This window comes from Phalacrocorax aristotelis, chromosome 1 (genome assembly GCF_949628215.1).
Source record: "Phalacrocorax aristotelis chromosome 1, bGulAri2.1, whole genome shotgun sequence".
Lineage (NCBI taxonomy): Eukaryota > Metazoa > Chordata > Aves > Suliformes > Phalacrocoracidae > Phalacrocorax > Phalacrocorax aristotelis.
Genome location: NC_134276.1, coordinates 19,514,142 through 19,537,525, shown reverse-complemented (window position 1 = coordinate 19,537,525; position 23,384 = coordinate 19,514,142). Strand labels below are relative to the sequence as shown.

At 42.4% G+C, this 23,384-nt stretch overlaps 1 protein-coding gene across 1 annotated transcript in view; it reads left to right on the top strand.

Moving 5' to 3' along the window:
* ARHGAP20 (Rho GTPase activating protein 20) overlaps positions 1–22,965 on the top strand; it is a 65,239-nt gene extending 42,274 nt beyond the window's left edge. The window contains exons 7-15 of the mRNA XM_075082724.1: positions 169–246; positions 5,952–6,018; positions 7,817–7,999; positions 12,823–13,001; positions 15,914–16,075; positions 17,496–17,605; positions 18,560–18,749; positions 19,236–19,347; positions 20,916–22,965. Of these exons, the coding sequence (XP_074938825.1) occupies positions 169–246; positions 5,952–6,018; positions 7,817–7,999; positions 12,823–13,001; positions 15,914–16,075; positions 17,496–17,605; positions 18,560–18,749; positions 19,236–19,347; positions 20,916–21,976 (2,142 nt within the window). The 3' untranslated portion in view covers positions 21,977–22,965. The remainder of the gene's footprint in view (positions 1–168; positions 247–5,951; positions 6,019–7,816; positions 8,000–12,822; positions 13,002–15,913; positions 16,076–17,495; positions 17,606–18,559; positions 18,750–19,235; positions 19,348–20,915) is intronic.
* Positions 22,966–23,384: the final 419 nt, after the last annotated feature.

Here is a 23,384-nt window from a genome sequence, read left to right as displayed (position 1 = left end):
AGTCTCAGGCAGCTGGCTCTCTATTGATGTAGTATAACTTATTTATTAAGTAAAATTTTAACAGGATACTCTCCATTTTTCAACAATGCAGAGCTATTGCACTTCAGATACTCTTTGCAAATCCAAATTTTTAATGCCACTTTCCCCTTCTCCTTTTTCTGTTCACAGTCAAAAACCCTAAGTGTAACCAATGTTGATACAGCAAATGATGTAATTCTCATGGCCCTGCAGCAGCTGGGAATTAACGTAAGTCCTTGCACCAGTTTTAATGAGTCTTTTTGTAGTAATTTTAATAATAAAATCCTCTCTTGCAATTTTTCCAATTTTTAGGATATGAACATTAATTAAATCCTTTATCATGCCAATTCATTGTTGTTGAAATGAAGCAAAAGTGCCTAGCTAATATATAGTCCTCCAGAGATCATCAAGTGCCTTAAAAGTTTTGAATAAGTCTCTCATCCCTGTAAGGGATCTGTCATGTTTGAAGTTTCTTCTAAATCTGTTTTGCGGATGCCTAAGAGGAGATATCTTGCCACAAGAAGTGAGAGTTTCATACAGCATCTTTTACACACTTCAGTGTGAACAGGGAACCCACTGACCTGCTTGTTAGTTGGTTTCAAAATGTGCAAACGTGCATGATCAGCTGTCCCCAGATTACAAGTACAAGCACTGCTCTCAAGTGTCCAAATCAGACACTCTAAATATCCATGGACTTTTAGTGTCATGTGAGATATGAATGTAACTGAGTGATTGCACAGAATCTGAATGCACCCAATTTAAGCAATGGCCTGAAACTGTTTTGCAGAAAGCCTTTTACAGGGCTTAGGATAATGCAGGATAGTGCACCAAGTAGATGCAGTGATTCCTAGTAGATCAAGTGCTGCCTCAACAGGCTCCCTTTGCTCTAATGAATCAGTAATCAGATGTAGTAATGAATTAGTGCCATGGAGAAGAATTCTCACTCCCTTATTCTGCTACTCTCGTTGTTTCACAATGTGGTTCCAACCAACACCAATGGTCATAGAAGCCCCTGGATGACAGCTTTTTAACTGGCCTGTCAGTCTGCTGCGTGTGTAACAAGATTTTTTAAAAAGTCTTAGTCTTGATGTATGCATTGATCTCATTGCATGGAATCTGACAAGTCTTTCTCTACCACAGCCCTGAGAGTAAAGAGTCAAATATGACCAAATGCCACTCTTGTGCTTCTCCACAGCTTCTGAACACCCCCGGCAAAAGTTGGAGTAACCTCAGAATTTTCCTTCCCTAGATTTCATTATCCCTAATTTAAACAAGCTTTTAATGCATTCAGGGCCCTATTCCATTAGCTTGGTATTTCCTAGGTACAGCAATTTCTATCTGTCTTGTTGTGGCTCAGACATCTCATTTGCACCAGGGCTGTGGCTCTGGCCTGAGCTCAGGATCCAGCGGTCTATCCAATTAAGGTAGCTCTGGAATTGATAGAGGGACTGCAAGGTGAAGAAGATAGGATGTGAGTTAAAATCCGTCCCATTGTCTACTCCAGTCTGCACCAAAAATCAAGAGATTGCATGTCTTTACTGTGATGTGTTTAATTTTTATCCATTTTATGGGTGTAAATTGCACTTCTTCATTTTGTGTACAGAAAAAACCAGGAAAATGGTAGTATTGGAAGTGAATATTTTGTCTGACCTGAGCAGGAGGTGGAGCTAGTTAGGTTTCAGCCTTGTGTTCTTTTATATGTATCACAATCAACCATTTTCCTCCTCTTTATATCTTTATTTTGAGCGGAAAAAGAATGAAAGCCATCTGAAAGATGTAAAATCTTGCCTGCAGAATTATTTTCCCAGATAACATACCACATTTTTTCACTGCATCTTCATCGCAAAAAGCCTTTTTCATTAGAGGCATATAATAAGATTAGCAATAAAATCAAACAAGCTAAATAAATTAAGCTGTAGCCTGTATATCAGTCAAAAACCCAACCCCCTCATAGGATTGTTCTGACTGCAAGGAAGCTTTTCCTTATGCGCTGTCTCAAGGTTTTTTATTTATGTCCGGAGAGAACCACTTGAAAGAGCACTATGACTTTTCAACGGCAATTATAAAAACTACATTTCACATGTTGTGTGATTAATGAGGCTATTACTTTGGCTGAGTTCATTCTGGTTTAACATATCAGGGTTTTTCCCTTCGTGGTTTGTCTGGTAAAATGACAACTAGTTCGTGCAAAATGGCATTGATCATCTGTTCCAAATTACCAAGCGGGGCAGAAAGAAGGGCCTTGGGTTTCCCAGCTCCGTAAGTACACTTACTGATTTTTTAGGGACAGTCACATTTATACTGACAAATGGCCTCATAAAGCCCATAAAGGACAACATTTGCAATAGAGAGATCAGCAGTCTGCCTCCTGAAACTGTGCTTACTATATCTTCCCTTTCCCCTGCTTCCCCTTCACAGCAATGGACCCTTTCATATATATATTTAAAAAGAAAAGTAAATACCCTTTCTTGAGCTCCTCAGCTGTATTTATTTGCTCCTGGCTGCTTGCCCTGAGGCATCAGAGATGTCTCCAAAGCCTATTTATTTTCCTTCTGCCCCCTGCTAGCTAACTTAACAGCAGTGCTAACATGGGCCAGAAAGCTCTGTCAGTCAGAGAGCAAACTGCGAAGGCTTTATTGGGTGTATCAGCATTACACCAGGTGCGTGCAGCAAGTAGTCTCAAGAGCTTTGGGAACACTGGATGGAGGTCCAGACAATGCAGGATAGTAGGCAAATCTGTTTAAAATGAGGTAGGATTTAATTTTAGAGCTAAATAAATACTATCATGAAGTATTTGTCACCTTTTGTAGACAGCAAACTTTTAGACTTTAATTATCGTGATTTAGCAGTGTCACTGAAAGGGATTTAAAGGATAATAGAACACTTTTCATACAGTGTATACATCCACGTGCAATTACCTTTTGTACTGAGAGTGGTTTATATTAAATGTCATTCTTTTTATCTCTATTGTCTCACCGTCATATCTGAAATAATGTACTCTTCTTCAGTTAAACTGCAACATTGACTTGTATATTTATGCTAAAGGCAATATTAAGAATTTGCTTTCAAATCAGTGGTTTTACACAGCTTTCCCAAAGATGTTCACATTCTCCAGTCCTCTGGAAATTGTCTCCTTTGATGTAAATTTATCCTCTCCACCATAAATTTTAAAAGAGAGCTCAGCAGTCTTAAAGCACCCTCCAGTGCTCCCAAGCCCTTCCACACAAAAGGGCTGCACAAAAGGGCTGAGGAGATTTTGAAGCAGCCCTGTGAGCAGATTTTGAAGCAGTGTTGAGCACCAGCAGCCCCTTGGGTGCCATCCTCACCTTGGCATCATCAGTGTGGGCTCAGGTCTCGGGTGAAGGTGCTCCTGCCCTGCTGTCCAGTGGCCGGCACAGGATGCTGTCGGCTGGTGAGCCTGAGCTCCATAGAAGAGCTGAGGAGACGGTGAGCAGAGGTCTCAGGTGTGAGGCTGGGGTGCCTGCATGCCAGAGCACATCCTGGAGGAAGCGATTACTCTGGTACTCAGGACAGAGCTGAAGGGTCACCTTAGCTCACACTAACTGCCCACTGTCTGCAGTGGACCTCCGCTTCATGCTGCTTATCTGTAATCCCTCTGGGGGATCAGACCTGTCTTTGCTTGGGGCTGGGTACTGCTCAGCACCAGCGGGAAGAAGTGGGACACAGAGGCACTAGGGGCCAGGAGCAGCACCCAGGGCCAGAGTTCCCCTCTGTGCTGGGGGCTGCCTCATTTCCAGCCTCTTGAGAGTGGGGAGGCACACAGGCCATGGAATGACTCAGCCACGTGGCAGAGTGGTCTGGCATGGCCAATGTCTTGGTCTGGCTTCAAAAGCAATCCTGAGTCCCAGCAGGCTGTGACCTCCATCCCTGTGCTTCCAGGAGCAGTGAAAGAACTGAGGCAAATCTCCCCCTTTTCCTTCAGAAATGATGGGCTCCAACCCCTCTCACTGCTCAGAGCTGAACCCTGGTCACATAAATCACATTGCACATGGCATCACCATCTTTTATTGGATGTGGGGGGAAACAGTGACAAAGGATGAGGAAAAGGCTGAGGTCCTTAATGCCTTCTTTGCCTCAGTCTTTAATAATAAGACCAGTTGTTCTAAGGGTACGCCGCCCCCTGAGCTGGAAAACAGGGACAGGGAGCAGAATGAAGCCCCCATAATCCAAGGGGAAATGGTTAGCGACCTGTTACACCACTTAGACACACACAAGTCTGTGGGGCTGGATGGGATCCACCCAAGGGTACTGAGGGAGCTGGTGGAAGTGCTCACCAAGCCGCTTCCCATCTTTTATTGGCAGTCCTGGCTAACCAGGCAGGTCCCAGTTGACTGGAGGTTAGCAAATGTGATGCCCATCTACAAGAAGGGCTGGAAGGAGGATCTGCAGAACTACAGGCCTGTCAGCCTGACCTCACTGCCAGGGAAGGTTATGGAGCAGCTCGAGTGCCATTACATGGCACATACAGGACAACCAGGTGATCAGGCCCAGCCAGCATGGGTTTATGAAAGGCAGGTCCTGCTTGACTAACCTGATCTCCTTCTATGACAAAGTGACCCGCCTAGTGGATGATGGAAAGGCTGTGGATGTTGTCTACCTGGATTTTAGCAAAGCCTTTGACACCATTTCCCACAGCATTCTCCTGGCTGCTCATGGCTTGGATGGGTGTACTCTTTGCTGAGTGAAAAACTGTCTGGATGACCAGCCCCAAAGAGGTGTGGTGAATGGAATTAAATCCAGTTGATGGCTGGTCACCAGTGGTGTTCCCTGTGGCTCAGTATTGGAGTCAGTTCTGTTTAATATCTTTATCAATGATCTGGACAAAAGGATCAAGTGCACCCTCTGGAAGCTTGCAGAAGACACCAAGTTGCACAAGAGTGTTGATCTGCTTGAGAGTAGGAAGGCTCTACAGAGGGATCTGAACAGGCTGGATCAATAGACCAAGGCCAACTGTATGGGGTTCAACAAGGTTAAGTGTCAGGTAGGTTAAGTGTCAGGTCCTGCACTTGGGTCAAAACAACCCCATGCAACGCTACAGGCTTGGGGAAGAGTGGCTGGAGAGCTGCCTGGCAGAAAAGGACCTGAGGTGTTGGTCAACAGCCAGCTGAGTACGAGCCAGCAGTGTGCCCAGGTGGCCAAGAAGGCCAACAGCATCCTGACTTGTATCAGGGGTAGTGTGGTCAGCAGGAGTAGGGAAGAGATTGTCCCTCTGTACTCAGCCGCACCTCCAATACTGTGCTCATTTTTGGGCCCCTCACTACAAGAGGGACATTGAGGTGCTGCAGCATGTCCAGACAAGGGCAGCAAAGCTGGTGAAGGGTCTAGAGCACAAGTCTTATGAGGAGCGGCTGAGGGAACTGGGGTTGTTTAGTCTGGAGGAGAAAAGGATGAGGGGAGACCTTATCACTCTACAATTACCTGAAAGGAGGTTGTAGCGAGGTGGGTGTCGATCCCTTCTCCCAAGTAACAAGCATTAGGATAAGAGGAAATGGCCTCAGGTTGCACCAGAAGAGGTTTAGATTGGATGTTAGGAAACATTTCTTCACTGAAAGGGTTTTTGGGCATTGGAAGAGACTGTCCAGGGGACTGTGTGAGTCACCATCCCTGGAAGTATTCAAAAGACCTGTAGATGTGGTGATTAGGGACATGGTTTAGTGGTAGACATGGCAGTGCTACATTAGAAGTTGGACTCGATGATCTAAAGGGTCTTTTCTAACCTAAATGATTCTATGATTCTATGATTGATTCTATGACAGCCGCAATTCAGAAGGTCACAAATCTGGGCACTGCAGAAGTAAATGGGGTTCCTTTGACCCCACTGGCAAGGTGCAGATTATCCTTGTATTGTGAAAAACCTAATGTGAACCTGTTCTTAATGGCGGTCAAACTTATTCTTAATTTTGCTTTTAAAGGGCTCTGAAAAAGACTACAAGCTGTGGGTGATTTCAGGAAGAGAAGATGCTCCTTACCCTCTTATTGGTAAGTTCTCAAGATGGTTTTGTGTTTCAACATTCACTCAGTTTTTAGTGCTGAAGGAAGCAAGAAATACAGAGAAAACTGAAATGCAGTTTCCTCTTTTGTTTTGTTTGTTTTTCCCATTTTTTTCTCTTGCTTCCCTGTCACGCAAGTTTGGTTATTTGGGGAGCTAGTCAGATGCTGATCCTTTGTTTTGAAGAGCAATTGTCTGCTTGTGTCACTAAGAGGTTGAAGAGTTCATTTATTTCTGCCCCAGTTTTGCAGCATGAGCCTCAGTCTTTCTACAGGGTCAGTCCCTCCACTCACTCACCTCCTCTCCTGGAGCCAGTCCAGCTTTACCATATTTCTTCCTACACTTCCATAACATTGTTTACTCCCCTCCTCAGCAAAACTCAGCAGAGTTTTGAGAAATGTTCTGTTCTTCCACAATTCAAGTTAACTGATTCAAGAGGTCCTTTCCAATCCTGCATTTCTTTTACTGGCTGACAGCTCCTCTCTGATTAGGAGCAAATTATTGCTTATTCACTTTCTAAAATGCTTTTTGAAACATTTCCTCCCCAGGAATCAACCCAAAACTCAGAAATGATTGGATGGAGTGATTTGATTTTGGCCCATGATTCACTGAGAGCAAATCCCTTCCTGTTATTAAGAACATTTCCCTGTAGAAGCCCAGCATTACTTGTGCTATATGAGTTCACAGATGATTAGAATAAGAAAAATTTGTCAATTTTCTGTTTTCCTCCTACAAATCTAAACCCAGTAAATCTTAGCATTCCTTCTTAAAACAGCCTTAGCTACAAATGCTTGGCTGGATTCAGACAACATTAATATTTATACAATGTCTAACTTGTGCACCTCATAAACAGTGCAAACTGTTTTGTCTTTGAAACATACCAGACTTTGTCTTTCTATAGCTTCTTCAGATAAAATCACAGCCATATGATATAAAACTGATGCTGTTCTTGATATTTATGCAAAGGTTTATTAGATAAGGCCAGCTTTTTTCATAGGTAGACATCAGAAGTGAGTTTGACTGTGCTTCAGCTTCACACTACCTGTAATTTCAAACAATGTCTCCTCTACTATCAGTGTTCAAGTCTAAGCGCAAGTTAGATAAAACATCTTAACATTGTGCCCATATTTAATATATTGCCAGGTCCTTAGACAAGTCCAAAACATATCCTGGTGGCATTTTTGAAAGCTCCTTCTGAAACAAATTGCCTGTGTAGTCCCCAAAGATGCTGATTAGTGCTGAGCACAGCTCATTTGCATTAGCCCTGTGATTAACGTTTCCTTCCTGTTTCAGCCTCAGACAGGAACTGTAATTGTGTCTCGTTTGACTGAGTTGATGGCTGTTGCATGGAAAGGGAGGGAAAATCACTTTCACGCTGGATTTTTTGGTTTTGAATGCTCAGCAAAAATTTGATAGATGACTGCTCCCAAAATCTCATTTCTTGCCAGAACCATATGAGCAACCAGTACCTAAACTTTCAGTGTCACAAGTAAAGCAGTAGAAAGAGTAAATGCTGAATTCAGAAATAGTCACTTGTATTTTTTCTGATGGCTTTTGTGTTATACAGCTGTAATAGGTCCATTTAACTACACTGAACACAGTAACTCCGTATCTGCCAACGTATGATTTATGCCAGTGGAAATATGCAGAAAAGCATCAATTTTGAGATTACTTAGAGAGAAAGTGCTGCAGGCCAGCACGCAAAATTTGCTTTTCCTCCAAGGCAGATGGGATTTTGCAAGCCTCCAGTCAATCCAACACAGATTATTATGATTTCTCTTTGAACAGGACATGAATATCCCTTTGGAATTAAAATGAGCCACATTCGTGACGCTATGCCCCATGGATCAAAGCACTGTGCCTGCCCCAGGCAGCTTCAGGGGTCCTTCTTGACAGAGCAGCTGCCCCAGGAGCTGCAGTGCCAGTTCGTGCTGAAGCCAAGCCGCCTGGCTGTGTGCCAGCAGCTGAACGGTACGTCGCCCCGCTTGCCCCAGCATCGTTCACCCACAGCCTGGCTACCTGCCTGGCTCTGCTACAGAAAGGAAACCTGCCGAGATGGGGTGGTAGAAAGGGAAGAGGAGCACACAGATGTACCTTCCAGCTGCCCAGGGGATTTTGCAGTGTAGCTCTCCCTGGTTTGAGTCTGCTGCTGTATGTGTGTCATCTTTGTAAGTTATGTTTTGACAAGCTGCCTGTCAAATGGTTGTTCTAAAACCAGTGAAAGAAAGGCAAGATCTGTCCCCTGCAATTTTTTGTAAGTCTATTAGCTGAGCTTCTCTCTGCAGCGCTTGCCATGCTCTGTAACAAGGCAGGGTAGTTTTATGGTTCAGGAGTCAAGGCTTGACTTCAGCACAGAATTCCCATGCAGCATTTGTCAGCATCCTTTATCTTAACAAGGTACTTAGGACTACACACCTGCCTCACTGGGACCCTCACGAGGCAAAGCCTAGGCAGATGCTTGAGTACCTAGATGAAGTCAGCAAATAAAACATGTTTATTTCAGTTCTCTTTGCATAAAATGAAGACAGCAATATTTTCTTCTGCCTTTGGCCTTGATGCTGGAGAAATATGAGCACCTGCTTTCTGTTTTGTACTCTGTTGTCAATAATGCAATGACTGCTCGTGAGTAAAAAAATGAGGAGATCTTTACAGGATTGGGGCATTAGACTGAAAACTCTGTAGGGCAAGGATGCACCCCATGGCATGTTTTTATTACGCTTAGCACACTGGCATACCCAGCTCAAATAGAAACTCTGCCCTACTTCACCATTAATGACTGTATAATAATAAAAATAACATGCAAACTGTTATCCTGTGCACTCCCCAATAGCTAAGATCTCCCATAATATAGGAATAGAATACATTTCTAATGTTTTTAGAAATTAAATCTAGTGAGGCTATACCATTGTCTATTACAAATTATTCCGGAAATTGATTGCATTTTATATAAACTAATTTCCTTTCCACACTCCTTCATCCCCCCTTCCCGAGCAATTTTTATCATATATTACTTCATGGCATATTTTAAGAATGAGGCAATCTAGCAAAGGGGTGTAATTAGGTTTACAGGCCCCACTTGGCAGCTGACGTTGACTGGCAAGAGAAAATAGAAATGCAAATCAGGCCTGTAAAGTTCTAATGCAGATGTGTTGTCAGCGGTGCTGTGCAAGCCGCAGGAGGGGAGGCAAGGCTGGCTTTGGGGCAGCTGAAGCCTGGGGCAGCCTGCAAGTCATGCACAGGGACTGTTCTACGTGGGAGAAAGAGGCTTTTAGTCCATTCACCTTTCCTACTTTCATCAGACAAAACCTTTTGAAGTGATTTACAGGTCTGGCTGCTTGCAAAGCAGATTATCTTGCATACAGTGCTGTCCGTTGTGCTCTTCCTAACTCCTTCTCACCTGTATCAGTTTTGGAAAATGGTGAAGGGTACCTGTGTGCAAGCCAAGGCTATGAACTGTTTTTGGGCTCATCTTCAGATCAGCAAGCCAAAATCTGTGGTGTTGTCAGGTAACCACTAGGTACACCACAACATTCAGGGCAAATTTACAGGGAGCAGAGTCTGTAACCCCACACTTCACTGCCACACATGCTGTGCTATTGTCCCTCCCTCAACTTCCCTGAACCGATACTGCTGTGCTGGACATGCTGTCCCTTCTGGAGGCAGCAAGGGGTAGCTGCCCAGTTGTACCAGCATGCACTGTGGTAAGGCAGGGTTGTAGGTGTTGACAGGCAGACATGACTGACAGCTGGCTGTCATGTCAAATAAGTAGCTGTGTCGACACCAACTGTGGTGGTGTAGTTGCATCAGCTCTCCTGGCAGGATGCTTAAAGAAGTATAGAAGAATTTACTGTGTAGAAGAACTGGAGTGTTTCTGCCTCTCCTGCAGCCTTTCAGCATGTAACAGGAATGGTCATCTACCAGTTAAACATAACCATTAAGTAATGCTCATGAACACATGTCTAAAACCTATTGTAAATACTGCTTTGTGTAAAGTTTAACTTGAAAGAACCGACTGCTGTCAGTGGCTGGTCTGTAATCCAAACTATTATTTAATTGTCTGTTAAAAGAGAAAGCAAAATTTCAACAAGTTGGTCTCAATATAGAAAGGTGGTCTTTGAAAACAATTTGATAGTTAGGGGGTGGATCAGAAAGGATGCTACATTGTTAAATAGATCTGAGGTTTTATTTAGAAGTTTCTGATTAGTTTGCAAGAAGAGGAAATGTCACTTGCAGGGCTGGGACACTACCTATGAATAGAAATTCCCTGCATGTAAAATACAAGCAGAATAGATGGCTACTATGATCTCAGAGCAAGATCTGCAACCAAAGGAGTATTGGGTTTTTTCCAGTTCTGGCCAGAGCAAGGCCCTGATGTTTTTGTATGGAAGTACTTCTGCAGAGCAATAATTGGCATCTGTCTTGGCTGACAGGAGTCTGGGGTTCTAGTGATGTGACTTTGCACAGGTTCAAGAAAAGAAAATGTACATCCTCCCCTTCTCATCTGCTCTTTACCTTAAGACTTAGAAACATAGAATCATAGAATGTCCTGAGTTGGAAGGGACCCACAAGGATCATCGAGTCCAACTCCTGTCCCTGCACAGGACAACCCCAAAATTCACACCATGTCTCTGAGGGCGTTGTCCAAGTGCTTCTTGAACAGTGTCAGGCTCGGCGCCGTGGCTGCCTACCTGGGGAGCCTGTTCCAGTGCTCCACCACCCTCTGGGTGAAGAATCTTTTCCTAATATCCAACCTAAACCTCCCCTGGCACATCTTCCTGCCATTCCCTCGGGTCCTGTCATTGGTCACCAGAGAGAAGAGATCAGCGCCTGCCCCTCCTCCTCCCCTTGTGAGGAAGCTGTAGACCACGATGAGGTCTGCCCTCAGTCTCCTCTTCGCCAGGCAACTTTTCAGCCCCCTTAGAAAAGGGGATATGAAAAGGACGAGTTTTTCTGTTGTTCAGTGAATGATAGTTTTGTAAGTGGCATAGCATTTCGTTGCCGTGCATTAGTAGTTGTTTTCTGCCCTGGTATGTTGAACAGTGATTGAGATCTCCTTCCTGTCCCAGGAGAGAGCTGCAGTTGATCACAATTACCCCTTGCTCACATTGTCAGTTTGGGCCATGGCTTTTAAGAGTGGAACAAACAGTGACAGACTAAGAAAAGTTCCTAATTTTAAGACCCATTTCTTCCACTTCTGCTATTCCTTGTTCTCCAAAATAGTGTTTCTTCTTAATTTTTACTTCCACTGAGATCTACAATGTTGCCAGAAAAAACTCCAATATGTATTTGCCATTGTGTGAATAGAACTCCAAGTGAAGCAAATCATATTCACATGCTAATATCCAGCTCATGTGAAAGAAAAATTGCAATTTTGAAATTTATAGGTTAGTTATGTTCCCCCAAAACATGATGTGTCAAATAAAGCCTTAGACACTGCCAAGCTTATATTTCATGAAGCTTTGGACTGCTTAAAGTGTATATCCTTGTTATTATTTTTCATTAAAAGAATTTTTCATCAGGCTTTCACATTCATATGTTCACATTTTGAGTTAAACACTAACTTTTCATCCTGTAAGCCTCTAATGAAAAGACTTCCACCCATTCCCAAAGGGAGCATGATCTAGAATGGAATGACGTATAATGAAAATCACTATTTGGGCTAAAAAACAAGTGTAGTAAAGTATAGGAGAGAAAAAAAAAATCTGGTATTATACCACAGTCCTTAACTTCTGCAAGCCCTTGCTTCTACGCTTTGCCCTCCACAACAGCAGAGAGTAAAATGTTTGACCAGGTGGAAGAGCCAGCTAACAGAAAGGTGCACAGGATAGGTAAGCTACTAAATCAAAGCTGACTGGCTTTGAAAGCATCTAGAAAAGGAAAAATATATCAGAATAAGTTTTTTCTTGTTAGTACTTTCATCATAAACAGTCTCAACCCACCCTTAACAGTAGCCTGAGCTGTTAAGGAGCATTTACACTGGCTGATGTCGAGAAAGGTCATATGAAAAAACCTCTTTTTGCATCCCAATTACCAGTATTTACTTCTCTATGCACTGCAGATAAGAGCTTCAATTAGTGATGCTCTTTAGATACCTCATGAAATACATTAAAATGAATGAAGACAAACAGAGCCCATCAGTGTGTTGGCAGCGTGCTGAAATGCCATCTGGAAGGCATTGATTAAAGGGCAGGCACTGTCCCTGGGCCATGGTCAGCAAATGCTTGGAGCGAGGGCACTAATGATACGCTTGCTTTGTGGAGAAGAGAGCAAAGGCAGTGACTTTTCCTGGTCTGAAAATGTCTCACCTGATTAGTTGATTCTCTGATGTTACTTGTGGGGAGAGCAGGTGCTCACCCACATTGCCAGGGAAACTAGGATGCCTCAGGACAGCAAGCGAAGGTGAGGGCAGTGGTGTTTATGTATTATTTTTATCCAAAGAAGTTCTGTGGTTTTGCACCTGTGGATGGGAAATTAGTTACATAGTACAGTCCAGCTCCATGTGAAGTCAGTGGGCTGAGGTTTGCCATCCCACACTTAGCGGTAATTGATGACGCTGTGGTCTAGCAGTGCAGTGCAGATCCTGGTGATCCTCTTAAGAGCATGGGTAAGGCAGCACATTCTCCATACACACACGCACAGGTATGTGCATGGTGGATTAGGCTGAGCCGGATGCCAAGGAGTTGGTTGAGTTCATTACATTTTTTCCTTTGAAACCATAGCAACCACCACAAAACAAATACTGGAATTAGAATAGAAATGCATTCCTTCTAATAAACACCTTTCTCTTTTCCCAGACCTAAGCCAAAAGTCATTTAAAAGGAAAAGATCTATCATAAATTGGGCTTTTTGGCGTGGCCCAGGCACTCACTTGGACAATGCACCTCTCTCCTCAACATCTGCTGCTCCTGGGAAGCTCTTTGGCCTCTTGCTAACAGCCATCTGTGAGGATGACAACCTGCCCAAACCCCTCTTGGTGAGTCCTAGGCTCAGGGCTGGCTCTTACAGTGGTGGAATTTCTTTGTGTAGTGAATGAGAACATGGAGACACTTTGTAAATGGGACACTGAAATTACCCAAGCAGAGAAACCAGAAAGAAACCTCCTTTGTGGTTCTCAGCAAGAAGTTTGGGTTTTAACATATGCTGTGGTCAGGCCTGGTTAATAACAAACAGCTTGAGAAATGTATGTGATCAGTCTGCTGCTCTGGGCTAATTATTCTTTATAGCCCACGCTATAAGGCTGGTTCCCTAATCCTTCACTTACGCAGCGTAAATAAATGCCACATTCACACATACTTTTTAAACCACTCCCAATACCTCTGTAAAATCCCCAACTCCGTAAATGTGGCATCTACTGTCCCATATAGAGAACCCACACGTGCATACAAATGCAACCTGCCCTTAAGGAGACAGTTTCAGAGCCTGTCTTGAAGGCATCCCAGGGCAGGCAAGCACTCTGGGTCCTCATTTTTGATCTGACAGCACCACTGCAAAAATAGGAGGGAAGGTGGAGGCTGCAGGCGCATCTTTTCATCCTGTCTTGAAGGAGTACTAGTGCTGTGGGTACTCTCAAAACCAGTCCAGGAACATGTACTAGAGCCTGTTCCTAGGCATAATTAAGGCAGATGTGTGGCATTTTTGGTCAGGACTAAAGTCTGCCCTGTTTTTGATACAGCATTGAAATGTTTACAGAGTGCGAGTGAGCCCCGTAGGATTGGGCCCCTGATCTTAACAGCCCGACTTTCGGCTGGAACAACTTGCCAGAACCTCACTGAAATCAGTGGGGTTACACCAGTTTACAGGAAGAGATGATATGTCTCCTAAACTTGTGCTTGATGTGCTGCTTTATCACTGACTGAATAGTGAATCATACCAGGACTTTTCAGGTCTTATTAGTGTGGGTTTGTTATTTGCTTTTGAGGGGGAAGTGTGCATTTTTATAATTTAGGTTATTTAAATAAACCCTCCAGAGATGGACTCTGTAAGAACCTGGTCTCTCATTCTCTCTGTCTGAGCCAATGCTGCATTTCAGAAATTTCTCCAAAACATAAATATTAGTAAATTTTTATCTGAAAAAATCCCAAAGTTACTAAGCATAGAATGACAGGTTGGTAGACTTTATGCTTTGAATCTTAAACACTGTGTTTATGCCACAAAATATAACTTGTTTTTGATTTCATGCAGCATCACTGGAGAATGGAATTCTGTATCTGAGGGACTATGTGGGATTTACCTGCAAGAGAAGGAAAATATCAGGGATGAATGCTGCAAGCATGTCTGATACCTCTGCTTCAGATCTTCAAGCTTGCTTTCACAGCTGAAGGGCTCTCTTTTAGTCATTGCCACACTGAATTTTCTTACACCATTAGCTCTGTTCATGTAATTTTGTTCAGGGTTTACTACTCTAAGAGGGGCTTTCCAGTTTTATCTTGTGGGTATTTTATTCAAAATATATTTTCAAAGCATTTCTTTATGCACTAAGATCCTGCACTGTGGGACTCAGCCTGTTTTGACAGCAGAGCTCTAAATCCCTACAAAGAAAATGGAAATGCTGACACGAGTCCTGCTGCCATGAAAGGTGCTCCTCCAAAGTGTCTGCACGTACATGAATGCTTGGCTTTCGACTTCTGCAAGAGTGAGAAAGAAACGTTAAAGAAAAAAAGTAAAAATAATGGTTTCCAATAGACTTATTTGCATTGCTGTGTGTCCGGAAGACCTATCTTACAGCCCAGACTAGGAAAGTCACCAAAAGCCACTGCGTAGCCATTACTGTTACAGCAACTTAGTTTAATAATGACAGACTCTTCCCCAGTGTCCATTTTCTTGCCCTTTCTTGTGATAACTCGGTCCTCAGACCACTGTGTGCATGCACATAATCCTAGAGAATGTCTGCACGCGTTTCCCCCTCAGAAGAGACAAACATGACAAATTCCACATCGCTTGGAGCAGGCCTAGGGAGAGGTGACCAGCATGTCTGAGAGATGACCCACAGGAGACTGCAGAGAATTAAGCAGCTGGAAAATATCATGTACATATTACCTCAGGAGAGGTCTCTGATTTCAGGTTTCCTTTTCTGTTCTTTTTCTTCTCTTATTTAGCAGAAGAAATCAGGCCCTCCTGTTATTCTAAAAGCTAGGCAGGAATCTGTTTGTTTTCCCTTTCCTTTTAAATAACTCATTTAGTGAGCTGCCTACATCTTTACTCCTTTGCTGCCTCATTGGCTTCAGAGGAGCCGTAAGCCTAGCTTTAGTCCCCTCTGGGTGACCTTCCAGGTGGGAGAACCTTGCCCCAGAGGTGGTCCCACTAACAGCCCTGAGCTGCTTGCAGACTATGATACCACTCACACGAAGCAAAGGGGCTAAAAATCTGACTGATCTGCTGTAGAAGTGCAGGTAGATATTAACAAACAAAGCACTTTGAGCCTTAGATAAAATCTCATTTTTGTCAGACATCAGGCTCTGGTCAGTGATAATATTGAACACACTCATATCTTCCTGCAAAGTGGTGTCTGGCTGAGGCCACTGTCAGATGCAGAGCTTTGGATTAGGTAGACCTCTCTCCTTTTCTAATACCACGGTGTTTATATATTTAAATGACTTGGCTAAAACTTGCAGAGATCCTGGAAGATTATGCAGGAGGTTAGTGCTCAGCAGTGGCAGCACAGTATTTCTGAGAGGGTGTTTTCCAATGTCAGTACCCCAGACCGCAGCTTTGCTATGCAGTTTGTGTTTGATGTGGCTTGGAGGGTGAGCCTTGACTTGTGTTTGTGAGCTTTTGTAGGACTCAGAGGTTTTTGTCTGTGGCAAAAGTGGCAAAACTACATTTTAATGGCACTAGGCAATAAAATATATTTCTGAGAAAGCCTCTCTGCCTTTTAATTTTGTTTAGGACATGCTTTCCCTCCTTTACCAAGAGGGCCCTTCCACTGAGGGTATTTTCAGACGCTCTGGAAGTGCAAAGACCTGCAAAGAGCTCAAGGAGAAACTTGATTCAGGTGCTGAAGTGGACCTAGCCTGTGAATCCATATTTGTGACAGCATCTTTGTTTAAGGTATGTGAAGAATGTTCCTTTCCCCCTTTTTGGTTGAGAGCAGTACAGATCCCGGGCACAAACAAGTAGGACTTTTCCCCAGGGACAGGCTGAAAGAGGACTTGGTGGGCTGAATTAAGAAGAATGGGCTGGCACATTAACATTGTGAGGATTTCCAAAGGAGGCTAACACTGAATTAGGATGGGGAAGAGGACTAGCCAGCTTGTTTTGCTGCCAGCTTTCCTGAGGTCTCAGCTACAACCTTGTCCTGTCACTCTCTTTATCTCTGCTTAAAGTCAATTAATTACTAGAAAGGCAGGTTTGCAGGCCTGTTTCCCTACTTGTCAGTAAAACCCTGTAGGATGGACTCTAGTGAGTGTATAGTGTTGCCCAAAATATTTTGATTAATTTTCCCATGCATTATCTTTTATTACAGACTTGTACGTTAAAAACAATGTTCCTTGGGCAAAAAGCATCCCAAGCCTTCAGTAAAATTTCAGCTATAAGGAGGATCAGCATATTTCTTTTCACATTTTACTACAGTGCATCTGCTTACATGTAGTTTTTGCTTAAAAGAAATAGTAATCTCCATTCTGGAGCAAGCACAGATTCAGTGGAATAATTTTATTGCAGAAAGCCTTTCCTCTTGCAATCATGTGAGGGGTTTTCATGGGTGAGACTTACACAATTACTTTTCTACTGGTGGATTTAGGACATGCATTTAGGGCAGGATAGCTGCACCATGCAAAGCACTGGTGTGCAATACTCATCCCATGGTAACAGTTTCACTGAGGGGCAACTGCTTAGCATTTATAACAGTGAAGAGTTACCACATAAGAGCAAATGTGTTGTTCGTGTGCATCATGGCTTCCCTTACCCTAGCTTGTTCAGGGAGCTAGGATTTGGACTTCCTCCCAGGCTGCAACAGTTTGCCCATCAGTGGTATTAGGAAACAGGAACAGCAAGACTATCCATGACTAGCATAAGTACTCCATTACCAAAAGGGATTGATTAGGAGAAGGAAGGCAGGGGTGCCTTGGAGTGCTTATGGTCTGGTGGTGTTGGAGCTTGTCAGCTAAGGAGAAGAAATGAGGACTACAGGTGAAGTTAAGTGATATAAAGACAGACATTATGCAGCATCAAAATAACTGGTCCCACTGCAGATTTTTTAGTGCAGTAATAGCAGATGAAGCATCCAAATACCTCTATTTTGGCAGGAAAGGGTGAGGAAAGCGTAGGAAAATAATCACTTTAAGCATAATCCAAAGTACTTCTTTATCTCAGATTATTTTCTGCTGGTTTTGGTTGCTGTGTGGAACAAGATGTTTGTCAGCTAGTGCTGTCCCACTGATACATCCTCTTGTATCTGCATATCTTATTCCTACTCCCTCCCATGCTCCAGAACAGATATTCATGTGTTTTGTTCTTTTCTTTTGATAAGGATTTTCTTCGCAACATCCCAGGCAGCATTTTGTCATCCCAGCTCTGTGATAAGTGGGTCTCTGTGATGGATCAAGGAAATAATGAAGAGAAGATAAAAAGCATCCAAAGGTAGAGTTACTTATATTCTCTGCATTCTTTTCCTATAAATTTATATCCCAGAATGAAGAATCCCAAATATTCAAATTACAATTACATTTTTTAAAAAATAGATGCTAAAAATATCTTTGTATATGACAGAGCATTCAAACTAACATATATACTTAAGCAATTGCCTGTATGGGACAGTTTTCTGATTTTCTTGTGTCCTGCTTTTTTGCCTTTTGCGGATACCAGTAAATAAATGAAATATCCTTTCATTAAAAAAAATTTGTAGTATTTATAAATACACTGTCCAAGACCTGGATTTTTCTTTGATACCAAACCCAAAATCATCCGCAGGGAACTTTGGGGTCCTGGGTGAAAGGGTAGCTGAAATCAGTTCCTCATATATTCCCCCTCATTCACCACAAATTTTAGTGACCATTTTGAAGTCAAAATGGAATTGTGATGGAAATTCTGGAGCTTAGTGATAAGGGAAGCCTCCAGCCTTACAGAAGATATAAAACAGAAAGTGGGCAAAGATTATGCCATGGGGAACAAAGCTTTGTACACTAGCTGACCTCACGCTTACTTACATACATATATACTTATGGCAACTAGATGGCAAGGAGAGACAACTGAACTGTTTGATTGAGTACTGAATTATCAGGCAATTTAGGTGAAATACACTTTCATGTCGTACATTGTACTTGGTTCATTAGTTTGACAGTGTGTAATTTTCATTCTGTGTTAGGGTGTTTTCTGTCCTCCCAGAAAACTGTTCAGAGATGTGTCAGTGAGGGAAAGCAGCTGAGCAAGAACACCTCTTTGACACATTCCCTGGTTTAATTAGTGGACATTTACCCTGTTAATTGCCCTGTTTCTGTATTTTCATGATCTTGACTTGTGTGTATCTATGGAAAAAAAATGGTTTCATTTTGTCCAGTCAATAATTTGAAGAATTACATTTGTATATGTTTTCAGGTTAATAGAGCAGCTCCCCAGAGCTAATGTTGTTCTCTTACGTTACATCTTTGGAGTATTACATGGTATAGAAATGCGATCTGAAGAGAACCAGATGAATGCATTTAATCTGGCTATCTGCATTGCACCTAGCCTGCTCTGGCCTCCTGTTTCCTCCACTCCTGATATAGAAAATGAATTTACAAAAAAGGTAAGAGACACTGCAATGTGGTAAAAAATGAAACCAACCTTCATCCTGCTCAACCACACTGTTGGTTACAAATGTGAAAACAGTCAGTACCTCTTCAGATCAGGATTTATCCTCTTATCAGGGCTCTAGAAACATTCATAGATACATTCTCATAATCTGCCTGGAAGAAGGGGAGGGAGGTCATAAAGCAATACCCAGTGTATTAGCAAAGTGCTTCTCTCATCAAAAAGATCTCTGATTGTGGTGACTCTGGAACAGGACAGAGTAGTAATGGAAAGGATATATAACAGAATGTATACTGGGACATGTTAGCTGGGCCTGGTTTTTTTCCTCAGGCCCAGGAGGTCAGGAGAGAAGTTCCTGTCTGTCAGGGGGCACATCACAGATCTGCAGTTTGCTGCTGTTCCTCATCTGTATGGTGAGCTCGCCCTGAGTGGAATAATGGAAGATCTGACAAGATATCTCTCTCCTATTGTTTTGTTGCAGATTTCTAGTCTGGTACAGTTCCTCACTGAGAATTGTTGCAGGATTTTTGGAGAGGAAATTACCACCCTCTTTGGAGAAATACTGATGACATGCAAGAGAGAGAATGGCTCAGGTAATACAGATGATGTTTTGACCCTGTTAGACAGCTAAACTCGGCCAGACAAAAGATCAGTATATTGCATGGAGGAACGCTGTTCCCCCTTCATGTGGTGTTCCCCGGTACTGCTGTTCTATTTCCTTTGCTGAAAGTATTGGTGATAATCACTGATTTAACTTATCATAGACCTGGACTGTATCACAAAATGCTCTCCTGAAGAATCCCTTGCTCCTATTTCAGTCATCTGAGCCACTATGTTAAAAAAGTGGGGAGGGGAAACAAACAAAAGGAAAGAAAAAAATCTAGAGAAGGTTTCATCTCAAGTCTAGAATTTTGCCCCAGCCTATGTTTTCCCATAATATCAGGAAGTTAGTGATCAAAAAAGGTTATAATACGGCTGTCACACCATTATATTAGGGTTGAAAGCATCTATTCTTCATTATCAAAAGAGAGGTATCTCCAGAGTTTCAGTGGGACATCCAGATTGTGCTCCTAGCACAGAAAAATGATGGAACTGGTGACTGAAAATGTCTAACAGACTAGTTGGTAGAGCATTTCAGAATATCATAAATGTTCTTTTTTTCTCTCCAGCTCTGTGATGGTATCAATTTTGATTGGAGTTTTGGGTCTCCCCTTAAAATATTTCTAAAGCAGCATTTCTGTAAAATAAAATTTGGCACAGGTGGCCTATACTAAAAGTAGTAATGGCACTTGCTCCAGCATGCCAGACTGACTTAGTGTGGCTGTCCCAAACTCCTCACTCTCTACCTCCAGTGAAATTTGGTGAAATCCAGTGAAATTTGGCCTGCCCCCTCACCAAGAGTGGAAGCACATGGGATCTGCTGTGCTGGGATGCGCTGGGACTGAGAGCTCAGACCCGCGATAGGTTACAGCAACTGAGCAAGTTTTCAGGCACGCACTGAGGCACAGTTACTGGCCATGCATGAACTCTGCTGCAAATGTGAGATAAGTCAGCCTGGTGTAGCCCAGAGCAAAAGAGATTTCATGTAATTCCAATTATTGTATATAAGGAATGGGGCCCAGGTGTGCACTGCTCAGTGGAAATGAGGTGACTGTTTAAACTGAGACTAGAACTTTCTTCATAGTGTTGCTCTTAGAAATACTGTATTTTCGGGAAGACCATAAAAGTACAAAGTATGCCCTCTTTTCTTCACTTGCCTAAGAAGGAAGGAAATGTTAAATGTTGCTTTCAATATTCAATAGCAAAAATAAAAATTCAATAAATTACTGTTTTAATATACTGTATGTAAATTATTGTTTATGGCTAGATTACCTACCACTAAATTTCCCCACTAAAAAAAAAACAACACAAAAAACCTAACCCTTATTTGTGCCATTATCCTATATTTCTTGACTGAACTGCAACTTAGCACTCATTTCATTTTGCCATTTCAAAATTAGACAGTAATTTTTTTCTGAAATTATTAGCATTTCTGCTTGAAGAATCTTTAAAGGGCGAATGCTCCTGAAAGTAAAGGGTACTTGCAAAAAAAAATAATGCAGCTGCTTGTCAGCAGGCTGTTTCAGTCACTGATGTGTTAACACTTGGTTTGTCCTTGCAGATGTTGCTTCTCTCCATCTGAATGACTCTTCCTACGACAGCCTGGAAAATGAGGCAAACGATGAAGCTGACTCCTCTTCCAGTGACTGGATTAAGAACCGAGATCAGGATAATAGGAGCAGGGAGTCTGTCTTCACTCTCAGCGATGGTGATTCGGAGCAGACGGAGGTGGATGAAATTCAGAGTAAAACCAAAACAAAACAATTGACAATTTCTGTTGATGTACACCATAAATTTTCATCGCAAGAAAACTCAGAGAACGAGTCTCTCTGCTCCAATGCACTGGGCTTCTCTTCAGCCACTACCTCAGGCACTCTCAAAACCTTGAGAAGACACAGGCGCTCTTCAGAGCCGGCAATTGGCCTCCTCGCCCCCAGCTTCGCCCACGCTGGCGATGGTCACGAGAAGGCAACACGCAAAGCCAGCTGTGATGTTGTCCTGTCTCACGAAGATGAAGACTATCTCCATCAGCTTCGGTCATTGCAGATGGAGGGGCAAAAGCTTATCAATCAGAGTTTGATTATAGGGATTAATGTTGGTAAAAGTGACAACACAAACCAAAATGTGGAAAAGAAAGACTTGTCCCATTGCTTGCTGCCTCCAACACCAGAGGGATTAAATATTTGCTCAGGATTTAGCTCTTCTAGCCTGTCTTCTCCTGGGACGTCTCCATCTGTGTCATCGATGAGCTCTCTGGACAGTGCTTTCTCTCAGTTTTCAGACCAATCTGTGTTTACCCCAACTGAAACCTCCTCCCCTTTTGATAGCACTTTTCAGTCACTAAAGAAACATGAAGACACTGCCGCTGAAGCGGCCGATGACTATTTGGTTACACCTGCCAGGGTGCCACCATCTTCACAACCTACCGATGCTTTGGCTGAGGAGGGCTTGGTGGAGCCCAACAGCAGGCCAGCGCCCCTGAAACCTACTGATGAAGTCGACGGCTATTTGGTTAAGCCTGACATTCAGCCATTACCTCTGAAAGTCACAGGAAGAGACAGACTTCATGATCCAAGATCAAAGAGGAGGTCTAGAAGAGCATTACAGCATTCCAAGGTTTGAAGAGACTGACCAATGCTTTTTTGCGGAGGAATCTTAATGCTTAAAATAAACACCATAAAGAAAATGCCTTTGGTGTTAATGTGTGTTCATTTTAAGTTTAATATTGAGGTTGTTCAAATTTAATTGAGCAGTCCCGAGATTCACAGGTTTTCTTTTTTTAGGAAACGGTCTGAGTAATGTTCCCACATAAAGCTTTGCAAGAACATTGTAAGAATAATAAAAACTGCTAAAAAGCAAGCAAACAGAAATCTGAAGGGTCCCAGCAGTTAACTAAGAGAAGCGCCCTGTTCTCTGAGCCTGCCGGGGCAGCAGGGTGCCTGCTGGGCCTCTCCACTTCACCACTCGTGTGTTGAGCCTTGTGGATGTGAGTCCCAGTCCTTTGTGGTTTTGATGTATGTGCAAAGTCAGCATAGATTCCATAACTGTGGTATTATACTACTGTTCTGAAACTGATAGGTATTACTTTCATTGTCCTCCAAGGAATAAGTGTATTGTTTTCTGTGTGTTTATAAGGTATGTTCAATAGGTGTAGTTATTTCTTTCACACTGCAAAAGAAAGAAGAAAAAATAAGCTCAAAAAGATATAAAGAGAAATGCTGAAGCTTGTAACTAACACCTCGCAACTCTGTGTTTCATTTATTGTGCTTTGTTGGCTGTTCTGTTCATGTTTAAGTTGTGAATAGTTTCTTAACATTGCTGTAAATGGCATTATGTATTATTGCAAGCAGAACACATGTAATATTATTATGCAGCATCTAAAACATCATATAATATATTAAAAGTAATGCATTATCTAAATGCTTTGAGTTTGTATAATATATCCTGATAAATTTTGCTATTATATATGTTCTTAAAAAAATGTGTATTTTTGTACTTGCAAAAAACTGCTGCTAATTCTACGAGTTCTGATTTGTTGTTACAGCACTGGTATTGATGTGTATGCATTCAATGCTATATATTAAATATTATTTGTTATGCCATAAATTCAATTTATATTCTGTGTAATTTTTTTAGGTGTAATTTCTACAAGCTATTGCTGAAGCAAAAGTCCTAGTGATGCCACTGCAAATCTTGCGTGAGGAAGGACTGTAGCATTTTTCCTCTTCTTTGGGTGGCATCATTCATACTGCATGTCATCATCTGTTAATTTTTTTAAATTAACTGTTAACTTTTGTAAATTTTAGTAATATTCAGTCAAGAATTCCTACCCTTTTGCTCTTCATCTAGACAAATGAGGGTGTTTTCAGCTAATGGGACACAGTTAACAATATGGAGGTACAGAGACATCTTTTTGCGTAACAGATATTACGGTTGGGAGCAAGAGAAAGAGGAGCGAGACACTGGATGAGAGCAAAATTTATTCTTTAACATTAGCAGAGTTATAGAGAAAGCAAGAAGGAATGGCAGG